Source organism: Podarcis vaucheri, assembly GCF_965113315.1.
Source record: "Podarcis vaucheri genome assembly, chromosome: 5".
Taxonomy (NCBI): domain Eukaryota; kingdom Metazoa; phylum Chordata; class Lepidosauria; order Squamata; family Lacertidae; genus Podarcis; species Podarcis vaucheri.
Genome location: NC_138763.1, coordinates 47,657,497 through 47,683,200, shown reverse-complemented (window position 1 = coordinate 47,683,200; position 25,704 = coordinate 47,657,497). Strand labels below are relative to the sequence as shown.

The window sequence follows — 25,704 nt, the reverse complement described above, 5'->3', positions numbered from 1 at the left end:
CGTTTACCTTCCCGCTGGTAAGCGGTACCTATTTATCTACTTGCCCCCGGGGGTGCTTTCGAACTGCTAGGTTGGCAGGCGCTGGGACCGAGCAGCGGGAGCGCACCTCGCCGCGGGGATTCGAACCGCCGACCTTTCGATCGGCAAGCCCTAGGCGCTAAGGCTTTAGCCCACAGCGCCACCCGCGTCCCTACTCAGAAGTAAGCCCTGCTTAAGTCAATGGCCCTTTCTCTCTGATGTGAACATGCAGCGGCACACACTCTGGAAATTGGTCAAGGCAGGAGAGAAAACAGGGGAAAGCGAATCAGCTATGGTGAATTAAAAGCCTCAACTGTTACCACATCAGCCGAAAAGCCGCTCTCAGGGCAAACAGAGGGAGCAGGGGGGGGGGACAGGAGCGGCTGCCATGCTAGGACAGCGGACCAAGCAGCAGCGTCCTTACAGACAGTACCACTGCAGACTAGGGAGGGGGCTCTGCAGGGTTGCTGCATCAGCCCATGCCATGTCAGGATCGTTCCGCTGAGGTGCTGAGAGAGCAGCAATTGTTGTCCATCAACCCTCCCCCCCACCGAGTCTGTGGCCTTGGCAGGTGCTAACCTAACCAACCTCTAAGTATGTCTCTGCCAAATTAAGATGTATGGAGGCCCAGGAGTAGTTCCAACAATAAGGTCTCCTAAATGAACATGCCAGTGGGAGGTTTCTTTCCAGGGCTTACTGCAGCTGCAGGGAGGTCTGATTTTGTTGGGCTTACTGTAGGGTGCAATACAAAACCTTGCAATACAGAATAAACCTGATGAAATACACTAATCCATACAGCTGGTAATTGAAAAAATATTAATTCATTAATTCACTGGCAACACTCAAAATCCATACAAAGTAGAAGACTCTTGATCACAAAGAAAGTCTAATCAGATCAAGTGAATCCATGGCAAGAATTTAATACACAACAACCCCCACTTTCCATTTCTTATTTTTTAAATTACTATTTCTGAATTAAAAGTTTGCTTTAATAATTATTCATTTATATAATGAAAGCATGTATCACAACAGGATACAATACTAGGCAAATACTAGGGGGTTATTGGGTTGGTTTTGTTTTTTATTTTGATTCTGTATTGTGTGTTTTTATATTGTGATTTTATCTTGTTTTCACTCTGTTTATCTCTTGGAAAAGCTCATTTGGTTTCTAAGACCGAGAGAATGAAGATTCAACTTCGCCTTTATACAATGAAGTATTTAATATTCCATTGACTTCTTTCATCTCAGGACACAAGAGATAAACCTCTGGTGGATTCCTGCCAAGAGAAGTGGACCATAACTACATATTCATAGCTGCTCCCACAACTTGCATTGTATTCCTAACCAAGAACTAGGCACAATTCTCAGCCCTGCTGCATCAAAATTCTTGGAATTCTGCATTCTGCTATTTTCTACTAGAAACTGCAAGTTCCTGCACCTGCAGGGAACTGCTAATAGCAGATTTCCCAAGCATGTCAACCAGGTCTTTTCTGAAATGGTTGGAAAGAAGACTCAAGAGATACAAAACGTATGGAAAATACTTGCAAGGGGAACTGCAACTGCCCACATTTCACAGATGCATGTTTGCTTTCCCATACTTCCTTCTAACATTACAAAAATAAACAAGAATTTGTTTATTTTTAAGATATGCTGAAGCGCATTGTCATACCTTCAACCTGCCACCACCAACTAAACAATAATAAACCCACAATTGACATATCATGGGAATTCAGGAGCTTGCCTTTTTCTGTAACACTTGAAGTATAGCTAAGACATATATTGGGGGGAAATTGTTTTGCCCAACCAAATTTCCATATCACTGCATTAAATTTGACTCCTACCTCTCTCCAGCCCATTTATCTGATTTTTAAGGGTATCCCTTTCGAATTCAGCATGAGTCTTTTGCTCTTCTACAGCACGTAATTTTCGCTGCATAACCTCTCTCACTTTAGAAAGTTTTGAAATCTCTTGACGCATCTGAGACACCTCATCTTCTCTCGACTACAGAAAACAAAAGAACAGGAATAGAGAGGCAACAATTAGTAAGGTATATATCAACTTTTGCTCCTACTGCAATGTGTTGGGTAAAAAAAATATATAATAGCCATTGTCATTTGCAATAAATGAAAATATTCAGAGCCCTGAAGGCTTTACAGAGCACAGCTTTTGTTTTTCATCCTCTTTTCTCTCTATCCTTTTTCTTCCGCTGCACTCTTGAGCTTTAGTACCAACACTTGCCTAATGACAGCTGGACAGAAGAACTAACAGTGCACTCCAAACCCAAGATTCACCAGGATGAGTGAGTTTGGACTAGGAAGATCCTGGGCTGTCCTAGTTCAGCTGCTGTAACTCCCTGATTGTGGCTCAGCTGGGACTCAGCCTGCAGAACTCAAACGTATGCAGTGGTGGGGTGGGACAGGATAACAAGACACGCTGATTCTTAACCTTTTAGTTCAGTCACATGACCTGGCAACTCAGCAGATCGTACACTGGCAAAAAGAGTGGTGCAAGCCAACATCTATTTTAAAGTATTATATTCCCTCTTCTGGGCTCTGGCTAATCAGCCAACAGTAGCCCCACTCCTGAAAAGAGTTTAGAATATTGGTAAATTATGCCAACAACAAGAAGGTTCTATGGCATTTTAGGGTGTAATCCTATGCACCTGGAAGTAAGACCCATTAAACTCATTAGGCTTACTTCTAAGTTGACACTCATAGAACTGTGCAACAGAAGCTTTCGTAGGCTTGAGTCTACCATGTATCTGATGAAATTTGTGCCACAATTAATTTTTTAGCTTTTTAGGTGCCCAAAGTCTTGGTTCATATCCAAAGGAAGATCATCGGCTGTGATAATAGCTTTTGATAATGACTTTTTTAATAAACATGAACATAGATCAGAAAATAATCGTGATAGCCTGAAACTCTGAAATGGAATCCTCTTGCTACACCAGATAAATATTTTTATATGCTTCTAGAACTTGCTTCCATTGTTTTAACCAACCAGGCCCCTTGGAAGCAAACACTTCATCAGCAAATGACTTCTTCTATTTAGAAGAACAGGTTGTACATTACTAAAGCTCAATAAACTATTGGTTTTCTGTCCTTTTCTTTAACAGAAACCATGTTGTAACTGCAGATGTGTTCTTGACTGGAGATTAAACAAAAGAGATGAACAATGGCAATATCTTAGGTATATATAGTGCCTTTCATCTCAAGGAGAGATTGGCCTATCTTGGAAAGGCAGGAATCTGTAAGATGCCACAAAACCAATGTAAAAAAACACAAAAGGTTGGGGAACAAATTGGAATAGAAAAGAGGCCGTAATAGGAAGAATAAGGTTTTTGCAGAAAATAAATTGTATGAGCAGATTATGATGTCACCACTTCCAAAGTTTGGGCTATCCTGGATGTCAGTGCAATTCATGTGCATGTTTTGTAATGTAATTCTCACTGGGGGTGAGAATGTTCTGTCCCAACAAGAATTGTCTTTCCATATCTGCTATTTGTGTTTCAAAGGAAGCCTCATAGCGATCAAACATCTAGACACATAATCTAGTAGTCACACACCTACTAAGCAGCCATTTTGTACAATGCAGTTTTGAAACTGGGATAGTATCTGATGTCATACTGAACTTACTCTCAGCTCCGTGGTTTTCTGCTGGTTCTCCTGCATGAGTTGATCAATGGCCAAAGTATGCTGTTCATTTTCTTGCTGGAGCTTGAGATTTCTTGCTGTACACTGTTCAAGTTCTTTTGTGGCTCTTTCATTCAGAATCTGTGGAATTGTGGCACAAAGCCATAAATGTATTTATAATATACTAGTACCACCCTCAACTTCTACAAAGATTCTAAGGAGAACAGAATTCCTTCACCTTTTTTTTAATCAAATGCCATTTACCACCATATTAGTAATGTATCCTATTTGAGAAATATGACAATTGTTCAGAAACTGGGAATGAGAGTGGCAGCTTCTAATGAATAACTCAGGGGGTATAATCTTTTTTGTAGGATCTTTGTAAGCCTCCCTCACAGGTAGCCAATAAATATTTTAATGCCTTATTGACATTTGGTAGTGTACAACACTTCCTGTAATCACTGCAAATGAGCAATAGAGTCAAATGGTTTTTATCAGCAATCATGAAAATAAATTATAAATCTTAACAGACATATGCTACATTAATAAAAAGCAGGGACTATTATGAGATGGTAGACTACATATTGTATCACTGCAGAAGATCCCAGGCTCAATCTCAAGTATTTCAAGGCAAAGGATTGCAGTTGGTAAAGCTGGTAAAGACTGCCCCTAAGACCATGATACACCACTGCCTGTCATAATATTGGTCTAGATGGGTTGGCGTCCGTCTGTCTTGGGAGACAGTGGAAGAGTGCACCTTCAGGGGTGCTGTCACAATACTAGTCTAGATAGTATTTTTAATATAAAGCAACTTCATATGTTCAACATGCTCATAATTACTTGAGTCCATAGAAGTGCATATTCCAGTGAAATTCAGTTACCTCAATAGGAAGGACAGAAAAGGGTAGCAAGACATCACTATCTGACAGACTGATTAAAATCAATACACACAATACATTCTGGGAGCAGAGAAGCATGTTAGTAAAGCAAACTTGGCGCCATTCTGTGGCTGCTAATAGCTATGCCAGGATTGGCCCACAATTACCATTCGTAATGTGTAAATGGATCATCACACTATTTTAAAAGGCTACATCAGGACCAAGGTATTTGAGAGAGACAATAAAATTTTCCTTTCAGTTCTGCATATACACTGAATCTGTGCTTGGTTTTATTAAATACTTCATCTAAATGAACAACTGTCACAGACGTCTACCCAAATACACTCAGGGAATGGAAGGAAGGACTATACATTTGCATGACACAAGCAACTCCAGGAAGACTTTTGTTCCAGGAAGAAACTGCTTACAATTACCAAACCTCTTTTACTGTTTACTAAAATTGCTTCTCATAGGGCTTTGCAGCATCAGGGGAAATGGAGTGAAAAAACAATCTAGACCATTTTAAGGCCTGATCAGAAAAATGCTAAGAAATGATATTTTGGTTTTTAAAAATGAATACTTTGCACTTTGACAGCAACTTCTGTCTAAAGATCTTTACCAGCATTCTGACAGCTAACCTCACAAGTGACAGATAGGAAAATATTATTGTCATGCTTCCCTATTTATCTGCAGGCTTCAATATTTCAGAGGGAAATGAGCAACAATTGTATGTTAAGAAATATACTAGTATGAAATGACAGTCTGGTGAGCCATGGCATCAGAGCATGAACACTGTTTTAGGCAGAAGTGAAAGTCCATTCTTATGTTTTATTAGTTTGAGGCAACTGCAGAAAAACATGAGCTTCTGCTACTCAAGCTGCATCAGTCCACACCGAGACAGTCATACACATGCTCTTCTCAGCCAAAATCAGCTTCTGGCCCAACACCACAAATGTGGTGGCGTGGATTATCCCTTTGCACAAAAAAAGCAGCATTCACACAATAATAAGTCAAATAATAAGTCAGCATAAGCTGATTTTTCCCCACAGATGCCATGCTGCTTAAACCAACTGTGTGGGAATATACCCTGAGACACTGAAATTTCCAAAGTTAGTTCTTGAAGACCTACAGAAACTAAATACATTCAAGTGAGTTTTCTGATAAAATTCATTTATATACAAGAAAATATGGCATATTCATTTTAATGTATCCACTAAAAAGGTTCAAACGCATCTGAATCAAGTTCATAGAAATATTCAGTAGAAAGCCAGTAGCCCATTTAATAAGACATAAATGCAACTACTAGTCGCTATCTGGAGCTGCTACATTTTCAATGCAACTTTTTTTTTTAAGCAACAAAGGAAAGACCATAATTTCAAGAACTATCAATGGGCTCATAATGGGTATTGCTAGACTCACATATGTAAAACTGTGTTATGTGCTGCTGGATAATTTTACAAACCAGACATGAGTCCCATCTTTAGAATCCTTCCTGATTCCTGCTCTCTCATATTTGTTCCTTGGCAGACCTCAGAGGAAACAGGAAGTACCCTGTCATCTTACAGTGGGGCGGGGGGTACAGTCCAGATGCTGTTGGATTGGAAGATGGAGTCCAACAGTAGGGAACCATGTTTGCTTCCCATGTTACAGGATCCCACAGTTATGCATTCATTTATCTCATGTCATGTAACTAAAGGCTCACACTCAGAGATACTTTTAACAAACCCAGGGGACCAGGATGTAATTTTGTGCATGTGGCTTTATTGTCTTATTTTGCCACAAATCTTTAGAAGGCATTCTCAAATTACTTCAGTGCGAGTGAGGGAGCAGGTGGGATTTTTGTCAAAATCTATATTAGCCGTATATGACCGAGAAAAAGAAAGTGTTTAGTTTCCCCAAGTGTTTTCATTCTGTCCTGAAAATCTGACCTTGATCTGAAGAGTCTATGTGTGTGTGTTTTTAAGGAAGTTCAATGTCAGACCCTACATTACCTTTTGCTCCTTGAGCTGCTGTTCAATTCTCAAGAGTTCCTCCTTGTTTCTATTCATATTCTGCTGCATTGCCTTCATTTCAGCCAATTTACTGTCTAATTCCATCTGCTGCTGTTTTAGTTCCCTCTCCATTTTTTCTTTTCTTCGGGCCTCCCTTGAAGCCTCATTCTGACGCAACTGGATTTCCTGATTAAGCTGCAAACAGCAATACAGGAGGAAATGGCAAAAAAAATGTTTTTCTTTTAATCAGAGGAATCAGTAAGTGTATATTTTACCCACATATAAGTTCGGCATTCTACTTTTTGCTATTTAAACAATTTACACAGCATCTGGACAGTAAGGTAAAGGTAAAAGGTAAAAAGGTAAAGGACCACTGGACAGTTAAGTCTAGTTGAATTTGACTATGGGGTGTGGCGCTCATCTCTGCTTTCAGGCCGAGGGAGCCAGCATTTGTCTGCAGACAGCTTTTTTCGGGTTATGTGGCCAGCAAGACTAAACTGTTCATGGAGCAATGGGACACCATGACGGAAGCCAGAGCGCACGGAAACGCCGTTTACCTTCCTGCCGCAGCAGTACCTATTTATCTACTTGCGCTGGTATGCTTTTGAACTGCTAGGTTGGCAGGAGCTGGACAAAGCAATGGGAGCTCACCCTGTCGCGCAGGTTCAAACTGCTGACCTTACGATAGATAAGCCCAAGGTGGTTTAGACCACAGTGCTACCCATGTCGCTACACAGTAAAATTGATCAGAACCCCAGCCAGAGAACTTACAATCAGTATTGGGCAAAATAGGGCTAAGGAGATAAAGTCAACGCTTCACATGAAGAATGGAGGTGAGGTTGAAGCACAGTTGCTTAAGGAATGGTTTTGTGAAACAAAATATGTTTTAGGGAGATTTCAGGGAAGACAAAGAAGTGATCTGATGAACAGTGAAAGGAATGTTTCAGGAGTGAGGGGCAAGAAAGTCTAGAGATCGCTGAACACCCCCACTATCTACCCCACAAACCCATATGGGTTTTACAAGTACAAGAAAGAAATGATCACAAAACTCAGATGGGATGCCAGATGGGATGCAAGCAAAAGGGATGGAACCAGCAGAAGAAGGAACCCTGGTTCTCAGGCTGTTCCCCTCCCACTCTACCTAAAGTTAAAAACCTACTCCTGGCTCCATTCTGCCCTCTCCCCTGATGTCTCCCCTCAATCTAATCTAGATTATAAACTCAGCAGGGTAGGAACATGTCTTCTCAGTATTTATAAAGCAGCAGCTCCAGTTGGTGCAGATTTGGCAAACATTTAAGTCCCCTACAGAAGGAAAACTGTTCTGAAAAAGATATGTCAGAGATCAATGAAAGAGATTAAATGCACTGATGATGCTCTGTCACTGAAGACTTCTCACCAACCCGCCTGGAAAAGGTTTAGGAAGTAAAATAGCAGGTGGTAGTTAATAGAGACAAATTGGCAAGCTTGGAAAGCCTTCTAGACAAAGACAAAAGTGACAGCAAATAGGGTTTACACAGACCTCAGCAATGGTTTGCTCCGCCACAGTTTTTGTCATTTCTGCTTCGTGCTGTTGATCTGACATATTTGTTACGTTTTCACGTAACTTTACAACCTCTGACAAAAGCTGGTCTCGCTCCTTTGTTACTTCTTCCTTGAATTTTAGCAATTCCCGCAGGCTGTGGAGGAAAAAAAGATCTAAGTCAACTTCTCCGTGTTCTCCGCAAAAGGTGCTTTCTGGGAAATGATAGTGTAAAGATATACCGTATTTTTCGCTCTATAACACGCACCCGACCATAACACGCACGTAGTTTTTAGAGGAGGAAAATCTGTAGGCATGCCACCCGTAGGCATTCCCTCCATAACACGCACAGACATTTCCCCTTACCTTCTAGGAGGAAAAAAGTGAGTGTTATGGTGCAAAAAATACGGTAACTGCTTTACATGAAACTCCCCTTCTATTAGCTCACAAAACCTGTCAACTAAATTGCATGTCTGTGAACATTTACTAAAAACACCCTATTACTACTTAGTAGCAAAAATCATAACCCAGTAGTTTTTATTCTTCAGCTGAATTCATGATTCAAACTTAGTTCCTTCCAACCTAATGATCAGAACTCTAAAATGTCATGCTCTGCAGCATGTTCACTGTATGCCCGCTCCTCTAGTCCTGTCTTGCCGTTTTTTGGGTGTCTCCCTTTGGATTTGAATAGGTTGTCTCAGCTAATCTGAGATATTACATGACACATAAACGTCCAGGATCCAAGAAGTGTACAGACAAGAACATAATCTGCCACAACCACATACAGTACTGCAGTGCTAAAATTTAGATTGTAAGCTCTTCAAAGCAGGGACCCACAGGGAAGGTGCCATGAGCACCTACTGCCTATTATTGTTATTATCAACAGCAAAAGTTAGACACACTGAGTAACAATGAAAGACACTGGGTTCCAACTGAAAACCCATGTGGAAGGCAGCTTGAATTTATGCTCCAAGTATGCTGGCAACTGCTACGCAACTATTACACAGGTGCTCCCAGCAGCAAAGCTAAAATCACAAGATTAACAGTACAAATTAAAGCTAATATAGCAACACCAAATGGTTGTGGCAACTGCTTTCCCATCTACCAATCACACTGTTGCACACTGACAATTTCTTAACATTTTTCATGCATTGAAACCACTAATCAATGCAGAGATTGAAGATGCCCCCATGGCCTAACATTCCCCAGAACATAAATCCTAGATCAGGGGTGGCAACCGCTTCTGGGCTTGAGGGCCACATTCACCTTTGGCAAACACTCTGGGGACCACATACCAGTGGTAGGTGTTGGAAAAAATGTGTGTGGGCACACAGCCCCCCCCCCATTACTGCCCTCTCCCCACTCATCATATGGTTGATCTGAAGACCAGGAAGGGGCAATTTGCATCCTCATCAGGGAACTGGACTTGGCCAAGGAGTTTAAACCTTTCTGCCCACCCCATTGCCATGCTGCTTTTATTTGTACCACTGCTAAAATCAGTGGCAGAAAAACTTGCTGGGAGGGCACATAAGGCATCCTGGCTAGGGGATAGACTGCTGTGGCTTTTGAATAAAAATTATCAAGCTATTCTGAGGGTGCAAACACACAGCTTTTCACACATGAAATATATTTTCCCACCTAAAATATAATATGTGCAGGTTTTTGCAAGATTATTTGCATTATCTTTATCAAATGTAGTCTCAATGAATGGCAATTTCTCCCAGCCCTCTCCGGATGCAACTCACTTATGCTCCTGACCCAATGATAATCCAGATCCTTGCTCCACTAATTTAGTCAAGTTCACAATTTCCTCTTTAAGAGACAGGATGGTTTCCTTTGCTTTCTGCTCCTTCTCATAAGCTGCATCCACCATTTTCCAAGCCTTTTCGATCTCCTGTGGATGGTTGAAGAAAACAGTTTCATATATTTAATTAAAAATGAACAATTAGCTAATTAATTTTCCTCCAGGTTAATGAATAAAAGTTTTCAGCCTTCTTTCAACCTTTGGTCTTCATCTGTGTTCTGTTCTATTAGCCAATTCCGTCTGGCCAGTAAATATTAGTACTTTCAATTAAGTAATCCATACCTACTAATATGGAACATTATACCTAATTATATTGTATTTTCAAAGTTACTTATTTTCATCAGCATGAATCTTGCTTAAAGTCCACTGGAATCCGTGGTCAAGTTTATCCATATTTTGCACAACGTTTCTATAATCATAATTTTAAAATCCAGCTTTTCTCTTAAAAAGTCCAGAAGGAGATGACAACTAAACATTCGGGGGGAAACTTTCTGACAGTAAGAGCTGTTCAGCAGTGCAACAGACTCCCACTAGAGGTAGTGGGCTCTCCTTCCTTGGAGGTTTTTAAGCAGAGGCTGGATGGCCATCTGTCATGGATGCTTTAGCTGAGATTCCTGTATTGCAGGGGGTTGGACTAGATGACCCTTGGGGTAGCTTCCAACTCTTAAGATTCTATGATTCTATTTGATTCAAACAAGAAATTCAGGGGAAAGCAAGCTAGTATTTTTAATATTTTCTGCTTATCTCATAAATGTGAATATATGAATATTTGGGAGAATGATTAAAATGCAAAGCAATTTATGGTTAAGCTAGCCCATAAACAATGGGGGTCAAAGGAAGGGTACTCAACCATGACCTGAAGCCATGTTTTGTCATAGAACTTAAAATCTACTGTTTGGGATATTATTTCCAGCACATAGCCAGGGATTTTTTCCCCTTTCTTTCTTAACCATCATATACTAGTCCATCAAATCATAAAAGTATGGAGAGAGTTCAGGTAGTAAGAAGGTCATCCCCTTAATATCTGTGGCTCTTGGGCCAGGAAAGCTGCTTGCTACCACATCTTAGCTTCTTCTCTTCTTTTTTGGGACAGCTCAGAAGGATAATTTGAGTAAAAAGGCAAGCACCCTAAAGGATTCTCATAAAGCTTTTGAAATGTGTTTTCATCTACCATATTTCTTCTATGTTCTGTGCTCTCATACCACATCTCATTATTATGTAAATATTGTTTGATTTTGAAGTGATAATATTAAGCTTACAGTCCAGTTCAATAAAGCATTATACATGTAACTAACAATGTGTTTAAGAACAGAAGAATTAGCCTCAGACGAACTATTTTTGTATTTAGAATCTAAGGGCCAATCTAGATTTGGTTTTAAATGCAGCTTTATATTTAATATTAATTTCTTTAAAATGCAAATAACAGCCCTGCAGTGGGGTGATAATTGTCATGCTCACAGCAGGCAGTGTGATTTTCCTCTGCTTTAGTCCTGAAATCACCCATCTAAAGCTACTATTTGTATTAAAGGAAAACCACTTGTTGGTGCCATAAAATTAATCCTGGTGCAATTCCATGTTTTAAAATAGTATTTAATAGCCATGTAACATTTACATTTGTTTAAGGAACAAATTTGTTCAACAAAGAAGATGAAGGGGAAAATAATATTTTACAGGAATATTCCTTATCCCATTGTTGTTGTTTATTCGTTTAGTCGTGTCCGACTCTTCGTGACCCCATGGACCAGAGCATGCCAGTCACTCTTTATCCCCTTAAAACCCCACAAAATTTCATTGATGTTTTTTCTTAGCACTGCAGCCCCAAAGCAAGCCATCAAATAGATTCTACAGTTCTATGATATCAGTTATTTTTTACAATACTGTCATAATAGTTTCATTAAAATCAGTGTCACCTGCCTAAGTAAAAGGTGTCATATTTCACCTGCCTAAGTGAAAAAATGGTCCAATCAATTAGCCTTAAGCTGCAACTTTACTGTACATTCCCAAAAGTTCCCAAAGGACCACAGTGGCACAACTGGATAATTTGGTGCATAATGTAATTGATCATCTCATCTCCATACTCTTCCTGCTCTCATTGACATAGTCAAAGGAGTCTGTACACTCAGATGAAGGACATCTTAATACCCAAATGGGTTTTTGTTTTTGTCATTTACTTTGGCTAGAGCATGACTATACACAACATTATGAAAGTGTCCTCTTGTTTGTTTGTTTTATTTCAGATGGAGGAACACAAGGTTGTTCCTTTTTGTATCAGGGTAAAAGGACAAAGAAGTATTAATATGGTAAGATAATAAAATAAGCAGTTCAAGTATGACTGATTGAAGATACAAAACAAAAAGATTGCAAAAACCTGTTAGCTCTAACTAGAATTAATCTTATGCTAGCCCCTAAAATTAGATATATAAATACATTTTATTTTTACCAAATTCACACTATAAAATTAGCACATTGTAAATGTAGGTTGTGTCGCTCTGAGCAGTCTGACATACGCAGTAGTCCATTTCCTGCATATTCTTTTAAATTCACTTTCAGCACTTTTGCTGTTATACTGTAAATGTGGCTTCTGTTGAAAACTAGAGGCATGTATGTGATGAAACAATCACACAATAGCTTTACCACATGCCAAACGTTGCATGGGTTCTGTCAGGGAACTGACATTGAAGCCAGAGGCGGAGGGAAGGCTCCCAAGTGATGCTGGAGAAGGACCCAGCAGGAAGAGAGGCAGCTCATCAGCTGGGGAAGGAAATCAGCGCAACACCAGGGATAAAGGGGGGCAGATGGGGGAATCGGCGAGAGGGCTCCAGGACTCTTCGCCGGACACCAGCGGGGAGAGCACGGGTCCTCCGCTACCCACACCCTCCCTGCGCAGAAGACTTCCGCGCAGGGAGAGTAGGAGGAGACTTGGTGTCAAACAGCTTTTATGCTGGAAAAGGTTTAAGAAACGCCCACTGACGGATTCTGCTAGCGACTGAAACAGCCACAAAGTAGAGGGCTGTCCAGACAGAAAAGGTTTAACCAGCCAACCTAGCCAGGAGTGGCGGCAACTTACGCACGAGTAACCCCAATCATTATTACAGGTTCATTTGACCTACATTCCGAAAATGCCAGTTTGATGGTGAACACTGACCTCATTAAAAACTTTTCTAGGAATGTTACAGAAGAAGAACGGGGGAGTAGCAAGGACCCACAACTTCAGCATGCGTACACTACACATATACATTTACATTATACTCTACACATATACATTTACATTATACAACTGTTTCAAGTGACATGAGAATAAAGTTAATGTAACTGAATGTGAATGTATGGTTTAAATATGTATTATTAAATATTTAGTATAGGTGCCGTGAGTTTTTCTGCATAATCTGATCTTCCCTCTCCACCACAGATGATTAACAGAATTAGAAGAGGTGAGATCAACAGTAAAGTGACATCAATTTCCACTACAAACTGTAACTCACACCAAGTCATCATACTAAGGATCATGAAAGTGCTAACATTTTACAGGTTCAAGACCTCCTATGGCCTCAGTTATGCATTTGTCATGTTTTACTTCCTTTACCCTTTTCAGAGATGCTATTGTTGTCTGGTCATCCTGTGAGAGTTTCAGGGCAGTAGCCACCTTAGCCGAATTCACCACAATCTCTGCATTCAGCTCCCTGCATTTTGCCATGAGACGCTTTTCATTCTCATAGGACTTTCTTAGCACCGTGTGGAGCTTCTCATATTCCACGCGAAATTTCTCAAGGCTTTGATCTCCTGTAAGCTCATTGATGACTTCTTGGAAGTCTTTTTCCAACGCTTCAAATATATTTTCTTCTATTGCAGGTTTGTCATATTTTTCCTGGATGAAAGGAAAGAGAGAATCTATCAGTCAGTCACCAAAGGCATCTTGATAAAGATAATGACATATCCCAAGATATTGGTATAATAGCTCCAAGGTACCTCCTTTTGATTAAAACATCTGTGATTATGGCAACTCATACCATATGAAGCTTACATTCCATCCTATTTTAAATGCACAATCCTTTAGGCAAGCAGAGTCTTTTAAACATAACTTCAGCCCATCTATACTTACCATTACACAAAGTATCCAATTATAAAACACAACTTTTAAAGATTCCAGTGTTTATATCACAACTGCTGTCTTTGTTTTCATGATCATATATTCCTTGAAGATGTCACTTCAAAGTATGCTGTTCTTCAATTCTTCACTAAGCAGTTACTTGGGATGGGGTGGGGGAATCAACACCATTTCGGCCTTAAAATAATGCTAGGCTTATCAATACTTTGTAGTCCCAGGAAGTTAGAGAGTACCGGTATATCTAGGACCTGGCAGGTTACAGTGCATGGTTTACATGCCACAGCCTGGAAGCCATTTGTTTGACAATGTTTGTCCTACATTTCTGTACACTTCCTCTGAAACAACTATTAGAAACAAGATATTCAATTTAAGTTGGATAAACCACAGGTCTGAAGAAAAGAAACTGATTTGCAGTATAATCCTATGCATGTTTATTCAGAAGTAAGTCATTTTGAGTTTTTTACATTTTCAATAACTAAGTTGGTCTGAAATAAAAAACCCTGCTATTTGTATTCAAAAGTAAGTAAGCCCCATTGAGTTTAATAGAATTTACCTCCATGTGAGTATAATACTGCAGCCTGAATTATTCTTACATAAAATCACACAGATCACTAAACATCACATTTTAATAAATAGATAAGGAATCCCCAACCTTTTGGGGCTCAGGGCCATACTTAGAAATTTAAGAAACTGTTGTGGGCACCACATAATACCCATTTCATAGAAGAAAAAACTGAAGATTCTCAGTCTCTTAAAAGAAAGAAAACAGGCAAAAAGCAAAACACCTATACACATCTCAAAAAAATAAAAAGTTTTTAAAAACACCCCTAAAAAAACAATCCCTCCTAAACAAAAGAGCACACAAACCCTCGTTTCTTTAAAAAAAGAGACAAGCAGAGGGGCTTGACAGGTAACTAGCGGGGAGGTTTCTGAGGAAGCTGTGGTGCACACAAATCCCACACCGGAAACCCCATCCGTAAGGGAGCCTGAAGGAGTCCAATGAGGACTCAATGACCACATAACGCTGACTGATTTGAGAGGTAAAACATACTGTAAACAGCCCCAACAACTGAATTTCTAAGAAGTGAGAACTGCCTACAAAAATAGAAAAATCCAATATTTTAACCCAGCCAGAACTGTGCACAAGTGTGTCCATCCCAACTCACAAAGAAAAATCCAAAATGGAGGGGGGAAACCCCAGAACAGTTCAATGAGAACCGAGCATGCTCAGTGGGCATGAATGCTGATCAACTGGAAGGAAGTGAGAAAGATGTGGAGAGAGGAGAACAGGATCCCATTTGTTTCAACTAATATATTTTAGCTATAGAAGCCAATATATCACTATTGTATCACCATGCCACCACTGAGCCTATAGCACACAATATTGCACCTCACCATAAAACTATTTCAATTCACAATGCTTAAAATGTAATAGTATTCTCTACTCATGATAAACTACTTGCTGACAGAAAAATATGTGTGAAATCAAACGGAAGTAAAGATGTTTTGTGGGCTAAGGAGAGCAGTGAGGCTGCCTCTGTTTTATTCTCCCTGTCTGAGTTCATGCCAAACTCAGTTATTCAGCCTATAAAGCTTGGTTTATTGCCCCCCGTTTGCCCAGAGTATCAAGAAGCACAGGCTGGGAACATTTCAATTAATAAAGGACAAAACTAAGGGAAAAGGCAACGGCTAGCTGAAATGACAAAAAGATTGTTAGCTACAAGGTGCATAGGACAACTGTACTAGAAGACACACAAAAAATGGCCTCTTAAAGAAACCCTTGCAGAATGTGAGGGGGGAGAGAAAAATAAAGACTTGAGAGATGAAAGAAAGGAGGATTGAAATAATAACAGACATACAAAACAAGAGAAACAAAAAAGGAGTCATTTGTTTATTTTGAGTCTATCTATCCCACCCTTTACCAACTGTCCCCAGGGAGGAAGCTTTGGCAGTAAAATATCGACAAATCATTAAAATAATCTTATATACATAATGACTAAAATAGCATAAAGCATCCTTTAAAACATGAGATCAACCAACCAGTAATAGACAACAAACTCCATCCCAAGTGCCTTAGCAAAGTTGTTATGAGACAGAGAGAGAAGGAAGGTAGTGGGATGAGGGAAGGAGTAAAAGCAGGCAGGGGCAAAAGAAAGATATAAGGAGGGGAAGAGAAAGTGAGCAGTTAGGGAACTACAAACAAGAGACAGAAAAGAGATCCAGCCCTTGTGTTGGAGGGGGGGACCCACAAAAATGGAATAGAGGCGGGGACCTTGGGATGGCTAGTGGTGTTAAATGCTTTCCAGGATTATTGTTGTTGCTGTTGTTGTTGTTGTTGTTGTTGTTGTTGTTGTTGTTGTTGTTGTCATCAGCAATACACAAAGATTAGTCCACATGTTGAATTCTTACTAAACTGACAACCCATAGGATCAGCACATGTTCCACCAGTACAAAAGAGAGTTTGTGCCCCTGACGTTTTTTCTCTCCATTTCAAGTTCAGCACTACACATGTCTGTTGGAGTTACTGTTGTCTGCTCAAGCCCACAGGGGAAATGGTTGATAGGAAAGCAGTGAACAAGGTTTAAAGAACAGTCACCAATATACATAGAGAAGGCATTATGAGAACGAAAAGGGAAACTGAACGTAAGAAGAACCCTGCTGGATTAGGCCAATTGGCCCATCTAGTCCAGCATCCTGTTCTCATGGTGGCCAAACAGACGTCTGTGGGAAATCAGCAAGAAAGGACATGAGCGCAATAGCTCCACTACCCTCTTCCTGTGGTTTCCAGCAACTGGCATTCAGAAGCATTAGTGTCTCTGATCATGGAGGCAAGGCGTAACCATTATAGCTAGTGCCACTGATAGCATTATCCTCCCTGAATTGGTCTAATCCTCTTTTAAAGCCATCCAAGTCGGTGGCCATCACCGCCTCCTGGGGGAGGGAACTCCATAGCATAACTAAGTGCTGCATAAAGAAGTACTTTCGTTTGCTTGTCCTGAATTTCCCAACATCCAGCTTCACTGGACATCCGTGAGTTCTGCTACTATGAGGGGAGAGAGAAAAACTTTCCTCCAGTCCCTGACAGATGTCAGCAAGTGATAATTAGAAGAAATGATAGTAAAAGGCGTAGAAAATGAAATGGAGAATGATGACAGAGATGGAATACAGGGCAGGATGGAATACAGATGTGGGAGAAACAAGTTAAGAGAGTCGTTCTAGGAAAGGAAGGGTAAAACAAATTAGACAAATTCATGGACAGGAATTCTAGGACACAATGATGGGTAGGGAAGAAGAACTGGGCAAGAGGTAAGGCATGGGAAAGTGTGGAGAGCAAAACGCTTAAAATAGGTGTATGATCAAACATGAAAACTTTTCTGGATCAATTAATCCAGAACAAAGTTCTACCTGGCTCCACCACTAACTCAGATTATAATCCCACTTTTTCACCATTCTTAAACCATACTACTTCTGTGTACAATAATGGTGCAAGGTAGTGAGAGCGCATCCTTGAGTTCTGGCGAGGAAATGTGTGGTGTGTGTACATTCTCAAGGGGATGGGATGAGGCGATTTTTGACACCCCATGTCTTTATAAAATAAGGTGAAAGGACATTGTCGTGAGCCTACCTACAAGCGTGCAAAGTTTAGATCTATTAAAACTGGCGAAACTCACGCTATCATGTATGTTACTGCGACTGGCAAATGAAAGAAGATATTATTCTACTTCTTGGTGCGGGGAGGGGTGGAGGCAGCAGAAGGGGGTCGTGGAAATACCTGAGAGGGCGCCCAGTAACCCTTGTTTCCTTTTGGGGGGAAAGGAAGCGATTCCTAGGTATGGATGGATAGGGGAAAATGTGTTGCTAAGGAAAGGTAATAAAGGCGAGGGGGGAGCCCTAGAGCGGCGGAGGGGGGGGGGAGATACGGAAGAGGCTGCACCGTGAGGAAGGGGCTCACCTCTGCCATTTTTGCAGCGGGTGGAGAAACGCAGAGGCCCCGAGGTGAGAAGGGAACGAGGACCCCGCGTACAGGCCGGGCGTGAGGGCCTGTCCTTTTCCTCGCTGCCGCGTTGCCGCTGTGTACACGGGCCGCCGCTCTCGTCTCCTAGCAACCGCTCCCCCTCCCTCCCCGCGTTCGGCCGGGAGGCGGCTGGGCTGAGGAGAAAGGGGGCGCCCCAAAGAGGGGCATCGGAGTAGCGCAGGCGGCAGGCGAAACCCGCAGGGCCCCAGGAAGGCGCCTTCTGCTGAATCAGACCATTATTAGTCCAGCACATCCAGCTCAGTGCTGCTGCTGCTGCTGCTGCTGCTGCCCATTGAGTAGCTCACTGGGAAACAGGGTTTTCCAGTTCCCGGCAAGTGACTACTATGGGCTCTCTCTTTCGTCCCATAAGCTGCTCAGTCCCTCATGACTGCCAGTTCTTGTTTTTTCTCGAATATTTCCGTGCTGCCGTTCAAGACTAAGCCCACTTCAGTACAATAAAACTAGAACTGCACTCTACAAAAACACACCCCAACTCGACACACACCTGTGAATCCAAGCTAAAACAAGAGGGAAACAGTTTTTAAACCAGTGGCAATGTAAAGCATTATATATAGTGCTTTTTTTCTGGGGGGACGCAGGGGCCCACATGCCCCTAAATATGTTGTGAATCTAAGTTCATTGAGGGGTAGTATTTCAATATGGGTAGAAAAATGAGAGTAACCCTAAACATATTTTTAGAAAAAAAGCACTGATTATATAAAGCATGGGTGTGAAGCATCAATTCAGCCCAACCTCTCAATGAGAAGAGTGCCAGAGAGAGGAAGGAAGCTCCAAGCCACAAATCCTGTTTCGTGAAGACTGAAGTGATGTGAATGTCTCTCATCTGGGATAGTGGTTTCACAAATGCAGTTGTTGGGTGATGACCACAATATCAAGCTGCTTTTATACAGCAGGCACCTCCACCTCCAGACTGTCACTATTTTCTGATGGGAGTCCATCAATTAATTCAGTAATTAACTGATTGAGAGGTCTTGCACAACTAGCCTGCTTCCCCCCAAAATCAAACTTTTTGTTATAAGGAAAGTGACAGGAAAATGCACTGGAAAGTGCAGGATAACACTTTCTTGACTCATCATCTAACCTCCCCGCAAACAGATCAGAATGAATGCTGAATAAATAGCTGTCATTGTCTAACCTCTGTGCAAACAAATCAGTCCATAATGATTGATAGCAAAGGGAACAACATTCCAGTTGGCAGCAATAGGAACATTCTGGCATAGTTGGAACACCCATATTCTAACTCCAGTCGTCACTAGATAGGACACCAACACTCAATTTTGCATTGCTGAATGTTCTTCTATGCTATAATAAGATAGCTAGCCTCTTGCAGTATGTTGCCAACATTTCAAATTAGCCAAGCCTGTGAAATGGCAGGCTGTGTACTCCTCAGTACGTTATGTGTTCATTTACATGCATGTACACTGTGGTTAGATGCATCCACTACCATAAAACCTATTCACAACACATAACTAGAACTCTAAATTCTGTAGAAAGCATCCGTAAGTATAGAAGTCTCCCTCCCCACTTCAAAAGATCATGGAGATCAAAATTCAATGCATGGAGGGCTGTAAAGATGAGAAATGTGACATGCTACAAGGTGTAGAGTTTGCCAGTGTACCCTCATTCTCCCTCAGTTAAGGGAAGTAAATGCCCAAATAGAACTCCTGACATTTAATTCCTAGGGTGGGCTGAGGGGAAAAGCTGAAACTTGAAGAAAAACAATTCCATGTGTATGGTTGCTAATAAAAAGAAAAAAAGCCTGCCCCAAAGCAAAAAAGGGACAGTGATTTACTAAGGATAACTACCAGAAAACCAGGGTTGTCATCTCTAATAAATAAAAATAACTGGAATATTGGGATTAGCTGGATCAGTCACCTACTGAAACCCTTTTGGTTGCTGAGTGAGCAGTGTTTGGCGAGTGAATCATGGTTAAAGAGGAGGCTTATTTGTTGCAGAGATGCTTATAGGTAAGAAAAATAAAGTTATTTATTGTAGGAAGTGCATAACTTGGATGGCACATTGTCTAGCTCTAAGATAACTGGTCTAGAGAAGATTGAGGCAGCCTTGCTTACTTCTTTGTTCTCCCAGAGAATAGTTAAAGATGACTTCACATCTTAAGGTTCAAGAGAGAAGTGTGAGGGTGAGGAAGTTGTAAAACAAGATGCAACCTGAGAATATCAGTCTAACAACAAAGAGATAGGTCAGATCAAGAGGTTAAAGTTACATGAATAATATGAGAATCTGGATGACCCTAACTCTTCTGTCTTAATCCATGCAAAACCCCTCTGCTGAGTTGCACACAGACTTCCAACATGGAGTATATGGAGGAATGGAACATGGACAAAGTTATGTTATGTGACTGCTATTGTATCACATTAACAGAGGAATTCTTTGGGGGAGTCCTCTGTGCTTAATTCTAAAACAATAAGGACCCAAAAGTCAGCTCTGCCAGAAAATGGTGTCCTCTAGAGGCCTTCTCTATTATCCCACAGGCACAAGGACTGTTTGCAATTGCTCTGTGCCCTATCATTAGGAAGAGTGGTTGCAAATTCTTAGTTATATATTATTGCTATATTTTCTGCCAGGGAGAAGCACTGGTGGGATTTTCTTGTCTTGGGTGCCAAAAAACTTCACCAGCCTTGAGGACTATGCACTCTGCCTAGGTTGCAGGGCCCTACTTGTTGTTCTGCCTCAGGCAGCTAAATGTCTTGGGCTTCATATCTTCAGAGGCATTGTTTCTTGACCCTGGCTCAAATTAAGCATTGGAGCAAGGGAAAGATTGGATGATCATGGAAAGAGATTTCTCTGCTGCAGGGAAGATTATTCCAGGCAGGAAAGGCTGATTGTGAAGGTGTGATGGAAACTACTGGAATAAATGGTGGGGGGCAGGACCTAATTTGAGTGAGTAAACGGAGAACCTGGTTCTGCCAGAGCTCAGTGCAGGAACAAATTCAATTCAGTTTAACTCAGCTTAAACACAAGCAGCCAAGTATAACTGGATAACTGTGGATCAAGCTATAATTAACATTTATTAAATGGCTGCATACCCAATGATTATTGTGTACACATTAGCTGCATAACCAGAATCTTAATTTATGTTTATTTTTATATACTGTATCTCAATCTCTCACTTTCACTGAACTGTTTGCCTCCCTTCCATTCCAGTCACAGTGAAACTGAACCCAATGAAGTGAATTTCATTAAAATCCATATGGCTCAACAGATTTGTCTGTTAATCAGATCCATTTCTTCCTATTTTCTTTCTTTGCCCTCTCTTCTTCTGTCCTCTCCTTCTTTGCAGATGTTTGTCAATATTGTCTCTTGGATAGATGTATCTGCATCTTCTGACTTAAATAAACATAACACCCTCTGCTGATTTGATATTGGTGACAGGGCTTATCTGCATTGCAACCAGCATTCAGCTGGAACTGAAAATATCTGAGAATCAGTGTAGTCACTTCTATTATTGCACTAAAATTAAATTGCACCAGTCCAAAGAGAATAAGATTCCCTCTTCAGACTAAGGCACTGCAACAAGCATGCAGGCAGATTATTAAGGCTGACTTTTGTTCCTATAATATTACTGTGCTATTAATTATCTCTGTGTGAAATGATACAGCCACTGAGAACGGTTGTAAAAAACGACAATGGCTTTCAACCCTGTATCTTCTGCTCCTTCTCAACAAACCACAGCGTGCATATATGTGTCTGAATGTTTTGCTTTGTGCCAGCAAGGTTTGTAAGCATATGAAGTACTGCAAACATGAAGTATTCCAAGATACGTGACCTGGCATAAAGCAAATGATCTATGCAGGCTGTGGCTTCTTGAGAAATAGCTGATGATGTCAAGGCATATAAGAGTAGAAGAATAAGTTATGTTAAGATTATTACTAATATGCATATGTGTTATATTTAAGTTATTTTTTTCTTATTACCTTGTGCCTGACTGTAACACAGTATGCATTGCTTATATGATTAAACAGAAAAGCAATTTTTAAAAAAGAGAGAAATAGCTGATGATGCAATGTCAATGTGTTATAAACAATGCAAAGTAAGCGATCAAAAATATTAGCAATGTTTTACAGCACAGATATGGCCAACAAAGTTCAGACCAGTTTATGTGATTACTTGGTGGATATATGTGTTTTACCAGTTTTGTAATCATAGCGTTAAGGCAAAAGTTTAATGCCTCAGTTGGATTGCAGTGGCATTGAAGCAGAAAACTGTTCAGGGGCTTCAGGGGCCATTTCTAATACATATACAATGAAACCTCTCTACTGTCTCCTCACCTATAAACTCTATTGGAAGACAGGTTACCCAGGAAAGAGCATTTGCTTATGCATTGTTATAATGAAGAAAAGCACTAGATGGCACTATACAACCATAAGCTTACAGTGGAGATGCTTAGTTTTTGCCTAAATTCTATTTTTTTAAAGAGTAAACTCAATCCAAACCTTTTTTCTGCTCCTTTTCCATTTCAATTATATTCACCTTGTGATCTGATCGTGTTGTGTGTTGTCAGCTGAATCTTAACAATCTTAACTATTACTATCAGGCTACAAACAGCTGTTGATAACTATAGGTTTATTAACAATTTTAAGGTTGTCTGCGGTTTCATGGGAGGTAAGACATCACAAACTCACATGGAAAAGATATGTAAATTGCCTGCGGCCTGCCCATCCCCATTGTCCCCACTGGAAACCATGAAGATTAAATTTAACCATGAAGGGCAAGCATGCAAACATTCACTTACACCTTACACTAGCCACCTGCGGCCTGCCCTTTAAAGGAGAAATTGTGAATTGCAGAATTTTAAATACAGTGGTGCCCCGCAAGACAAATGCCTCGCAAGATGGAAAACTCGCTAGACGAAAGAGTTTTCCGTTTTGGAGGTGCTTCGCAAAACGAATCTCCTATGGGCTTGCTTCGCAAGATGAAAATGTCTTGCAAGTTCCTGCGGGGTTTTTTTCCTCCCCCCCCTTTTTTCTAAGCCGCTAAGCCGCTTATCAGCTGATCCGATAAGCTGATAAGCCGCTAAAAGCCGCTAATAGTGCTAATCCGTCAATGGGCTTGCTTCGCAAGACGAAAAAACCGCTAGACAAAGAGAATCACAGAACGGATTCTTTTCGTCTTGCGATGCACCACTGTACCCGTCATCATCCTTGGCTTCACTCAATTTTGTGTACAACACTCTTCCATTTTTTTCTAGTTGTGAGGGTGGGGGAAGAGGAGGAGGGGCCTCACAAGTGGAGTAGCCTAGAGCCTCTCTTCATCTAAATTTGGCCCTGGGGCCGGTTCACTGTCCCTCAGATCTTGGGGGGTGGTGGAGCAGACTGTGGGGTTTTTTTGGGGGGGGAGAATGAACACATTCATTTGCCCCACAAATAATCCAGAGATGTGTTTTAAATAAAAGGACACATTCTACTCATGTAAAAACATGCTGATTCCCAGACCGTCCACAGGCCAGATTTAGAAGTCAATTGGGCCGGATCTGGCCCCCGGGCCTTAGTTTGCCTACCCATGCCCTAGACCGGGGGTCGGCAACCTGCGGCTCCAGAGCCGCATGCGGCTCTTTAAAGCCTTTGCTGCGGCTCCGGGGCGGTGGCGAGGGGAGGAGGCGAGGGGCGGAGGTGACCAGCCTGCCGCCCGGCGGGCGGGGCGCCGTAAAGCAGAGCGCCCCCCTCGCCAGGCAGACATCCGCAGCGTGGGAAGCCTTGCCGGAGGTCCCGGCAAGGCTCCCCACGCTGCGGATAGCAGCCTGCCGCCCGGTGGGCGGGGCGCCCTAAAGCAGAGCGCCCCCCTCGCCAGGCAGACATCCGCAGCGTGGGGAGCCTTGCCGGACTTCCCGGCAAGGCTCCCCACGCTGCGGATAGCAGCCTGCCGCCCCGCAGGCATCGGCCAGCCCCACAAGCTCGGGGGACAGCAGGGAGGCGCAGCGCTGCCATCCCGCTGTTCCTCGACCTGGTTCGGTTTCCCCGACCTGCTTTTGGGGGGGAAATAAAGGGAATTTTTCCCACTTTATTTCCCCCCAAAAAAACTAGGTGCGTCCTATGGGACGGAGCGTCCTATGGGACCTGGTTCGGTTTCCCCGACCTGCTTTTGGGGGGGAAATAAATGGAATTTTTCCCCCTTTATTTCCCCCCAAAAAAACTAGGTGCGTCCTATGGGACGGAGCGTCCTATGGGGCGAAAAATACGGTATTTTTATAATGACGAATGCCTCATTATTAATTATTATTTACATCAGGCACTGATTATGATTTATGGTACACTGGGGCCCTGATTAATTTTCTATGGCATTTTGGGGCATTGATTATTGGGCATAGCAAGTCGCGGTCACGTGGAATTTGTGCTTTGTGACCGTTTGAAGTGGGGGTTTTTTCTTGGGAGGCTGGGCGGCACGAAGAGAGGGATTATTTTTATAATGACGAGGATGACATTGGGCCCTCATTATTAATTATTATTTACATCAGGCACTGATTATGATTTATGGTTCACTGGGGCCCTGGTTAATTTTCTTTGGCATTTTGTGGCATTGATTATGCAGTCGCGGTCGCGTGGAATTCCACGTGGAGTTAGTTGCCTGAAGCCCCTTTTTAGTTGCTTGAAGCCCCTTTTTAAACTTAAGCAGGTGAAAGTTTGGTGAATTGCTGCCAAGGAGTGTGGTGGAGTCTCCTTCTTTGGAGGTCTTTAAGCAGAGGCTTGACAACCATATGTCAGGAGTGCTCTGATGGTGTTTCCTGCTTGGCAGGGGGTTGGACTCGATGGCCCTTGTGGTCTCTTCCACATATGTATGTGAGCAGGTCTTCTCCAACATGAACTATATTAAAAACAAGCACCGATCACGCCTCACAGATGACAGCTTGCAAGCCTGTGTGAAAATGAAGGTGACGTCTTACAGCCCTGGATGTGCAGACACTGAGCACTGAGGTTCAGGAGCAAAAGTCCCACTAACCTGGTTACCTGGTTGTAAATTAAATATTTTAATTAGCTATTAATTTGTCCTTTTTTCTTGAGATTGACAGCTGACTGCACGATCCTGTATATATAGCATTAAGGCCAGAAACAATATATGTAGTGTTATATTTGTTTTAAATGTTGCAATGTTTTTGCGGCTCCCAGTTGTTGTTGTTTTTTCGGAAACGGGTCCAAGTGGCTCTTTTTGTCTTAAAGGTTACAGACCCCTGCCCTAGACACTGGGGAATTAATAGGCACACCAGCAGCATAAAATCCATATTAAGCCAAAGTACCAACAGGCTTTCTGTATGGGAAGAAACAACAACACACACTATTTTTTTGTGGTCCTTCCAGGGCTGCGTATTCAAATAAAATGTACATTATCACCTTTCTAGGAGTAAAACCTGCTGAAAATTGTAAGGGAATATAGCAGAATTATACTTGTTGAAAAAACGTAACACCATCAAGAGGACTATCACAAGTCAGTCCCTGGGAATGGGGGTGTGTTTTTTGCCACAATCTATATCCCATTCTTTTAGCGTAATCTTTCTCAAGGGTAGTCCCACCCAGTCACTTAATTAGCAGTCTAAACTAATGCTGAGTTATGTGCACCTACCTAATGCCACAGACTTCAATGTGTTTGAGCACCATCAGCTCTAGATAGAACAAATCTGTACAATGCAGGCAGGGCTGGGAAACTTGATGAGGGTTTATAGTTTGGAGAAGAGCTGGTAGTGGCCTTCCCTTCTTCCAGTATGAAAACCT

General features: G+C 41.6%; 1 protein-coding gene across 1 annotated transcript in view; it reads right to left on the bottom strand.

Annotated features, from left to right (window-relative positions):
* CFAP58 (cilia and flagella associated protein 58) overlaps nucleotides 1–18,049 on the bottom strand; it is an 87,227-nt gene extending 69,178 nt beyond the window's left edge. The window contains exons 1-7 of the mRNA XM_082223476.1: nucleotides 17,900–18,049; nucleotides 13,426–13,707; nucleotides 9,784–9,932; nucleotides 8,039–8,195; nucleotides 6,520–6,714; nucleotides 3,654–3,791; nucleotides 1,860–2,019 (exon numbers count right to left, since the gene is read on the bottom strand). Coding sequence (XP_082079602.1) covers nucleotides 1,860–2,019; nucleotides 3,654–3,791; nucleotides 6,520–6,714; nucleotides 8,039–8,195; nucleotides 9,784–9,932; nucleotides 13,426–13,707; nucleotides 17,900–17,908 — 1,090 coding nt within the window. The 5' untranslated portion in view covers nucleotides 17,909–18,049. The remainder of the gene's footprint in view (nucleotides 1–1,859; nucleotides 2,020–3,653; nucleotides 3,792–6,519; nucleotides 6,715–8,038; nucleotides 8,196–9,783; nucleotides 9,933–13,425; nucleotides 13,708–17,899) is intronic.
* Nucleotides 18,050–25,704: the final 7,655 nt, after the last annotated feature.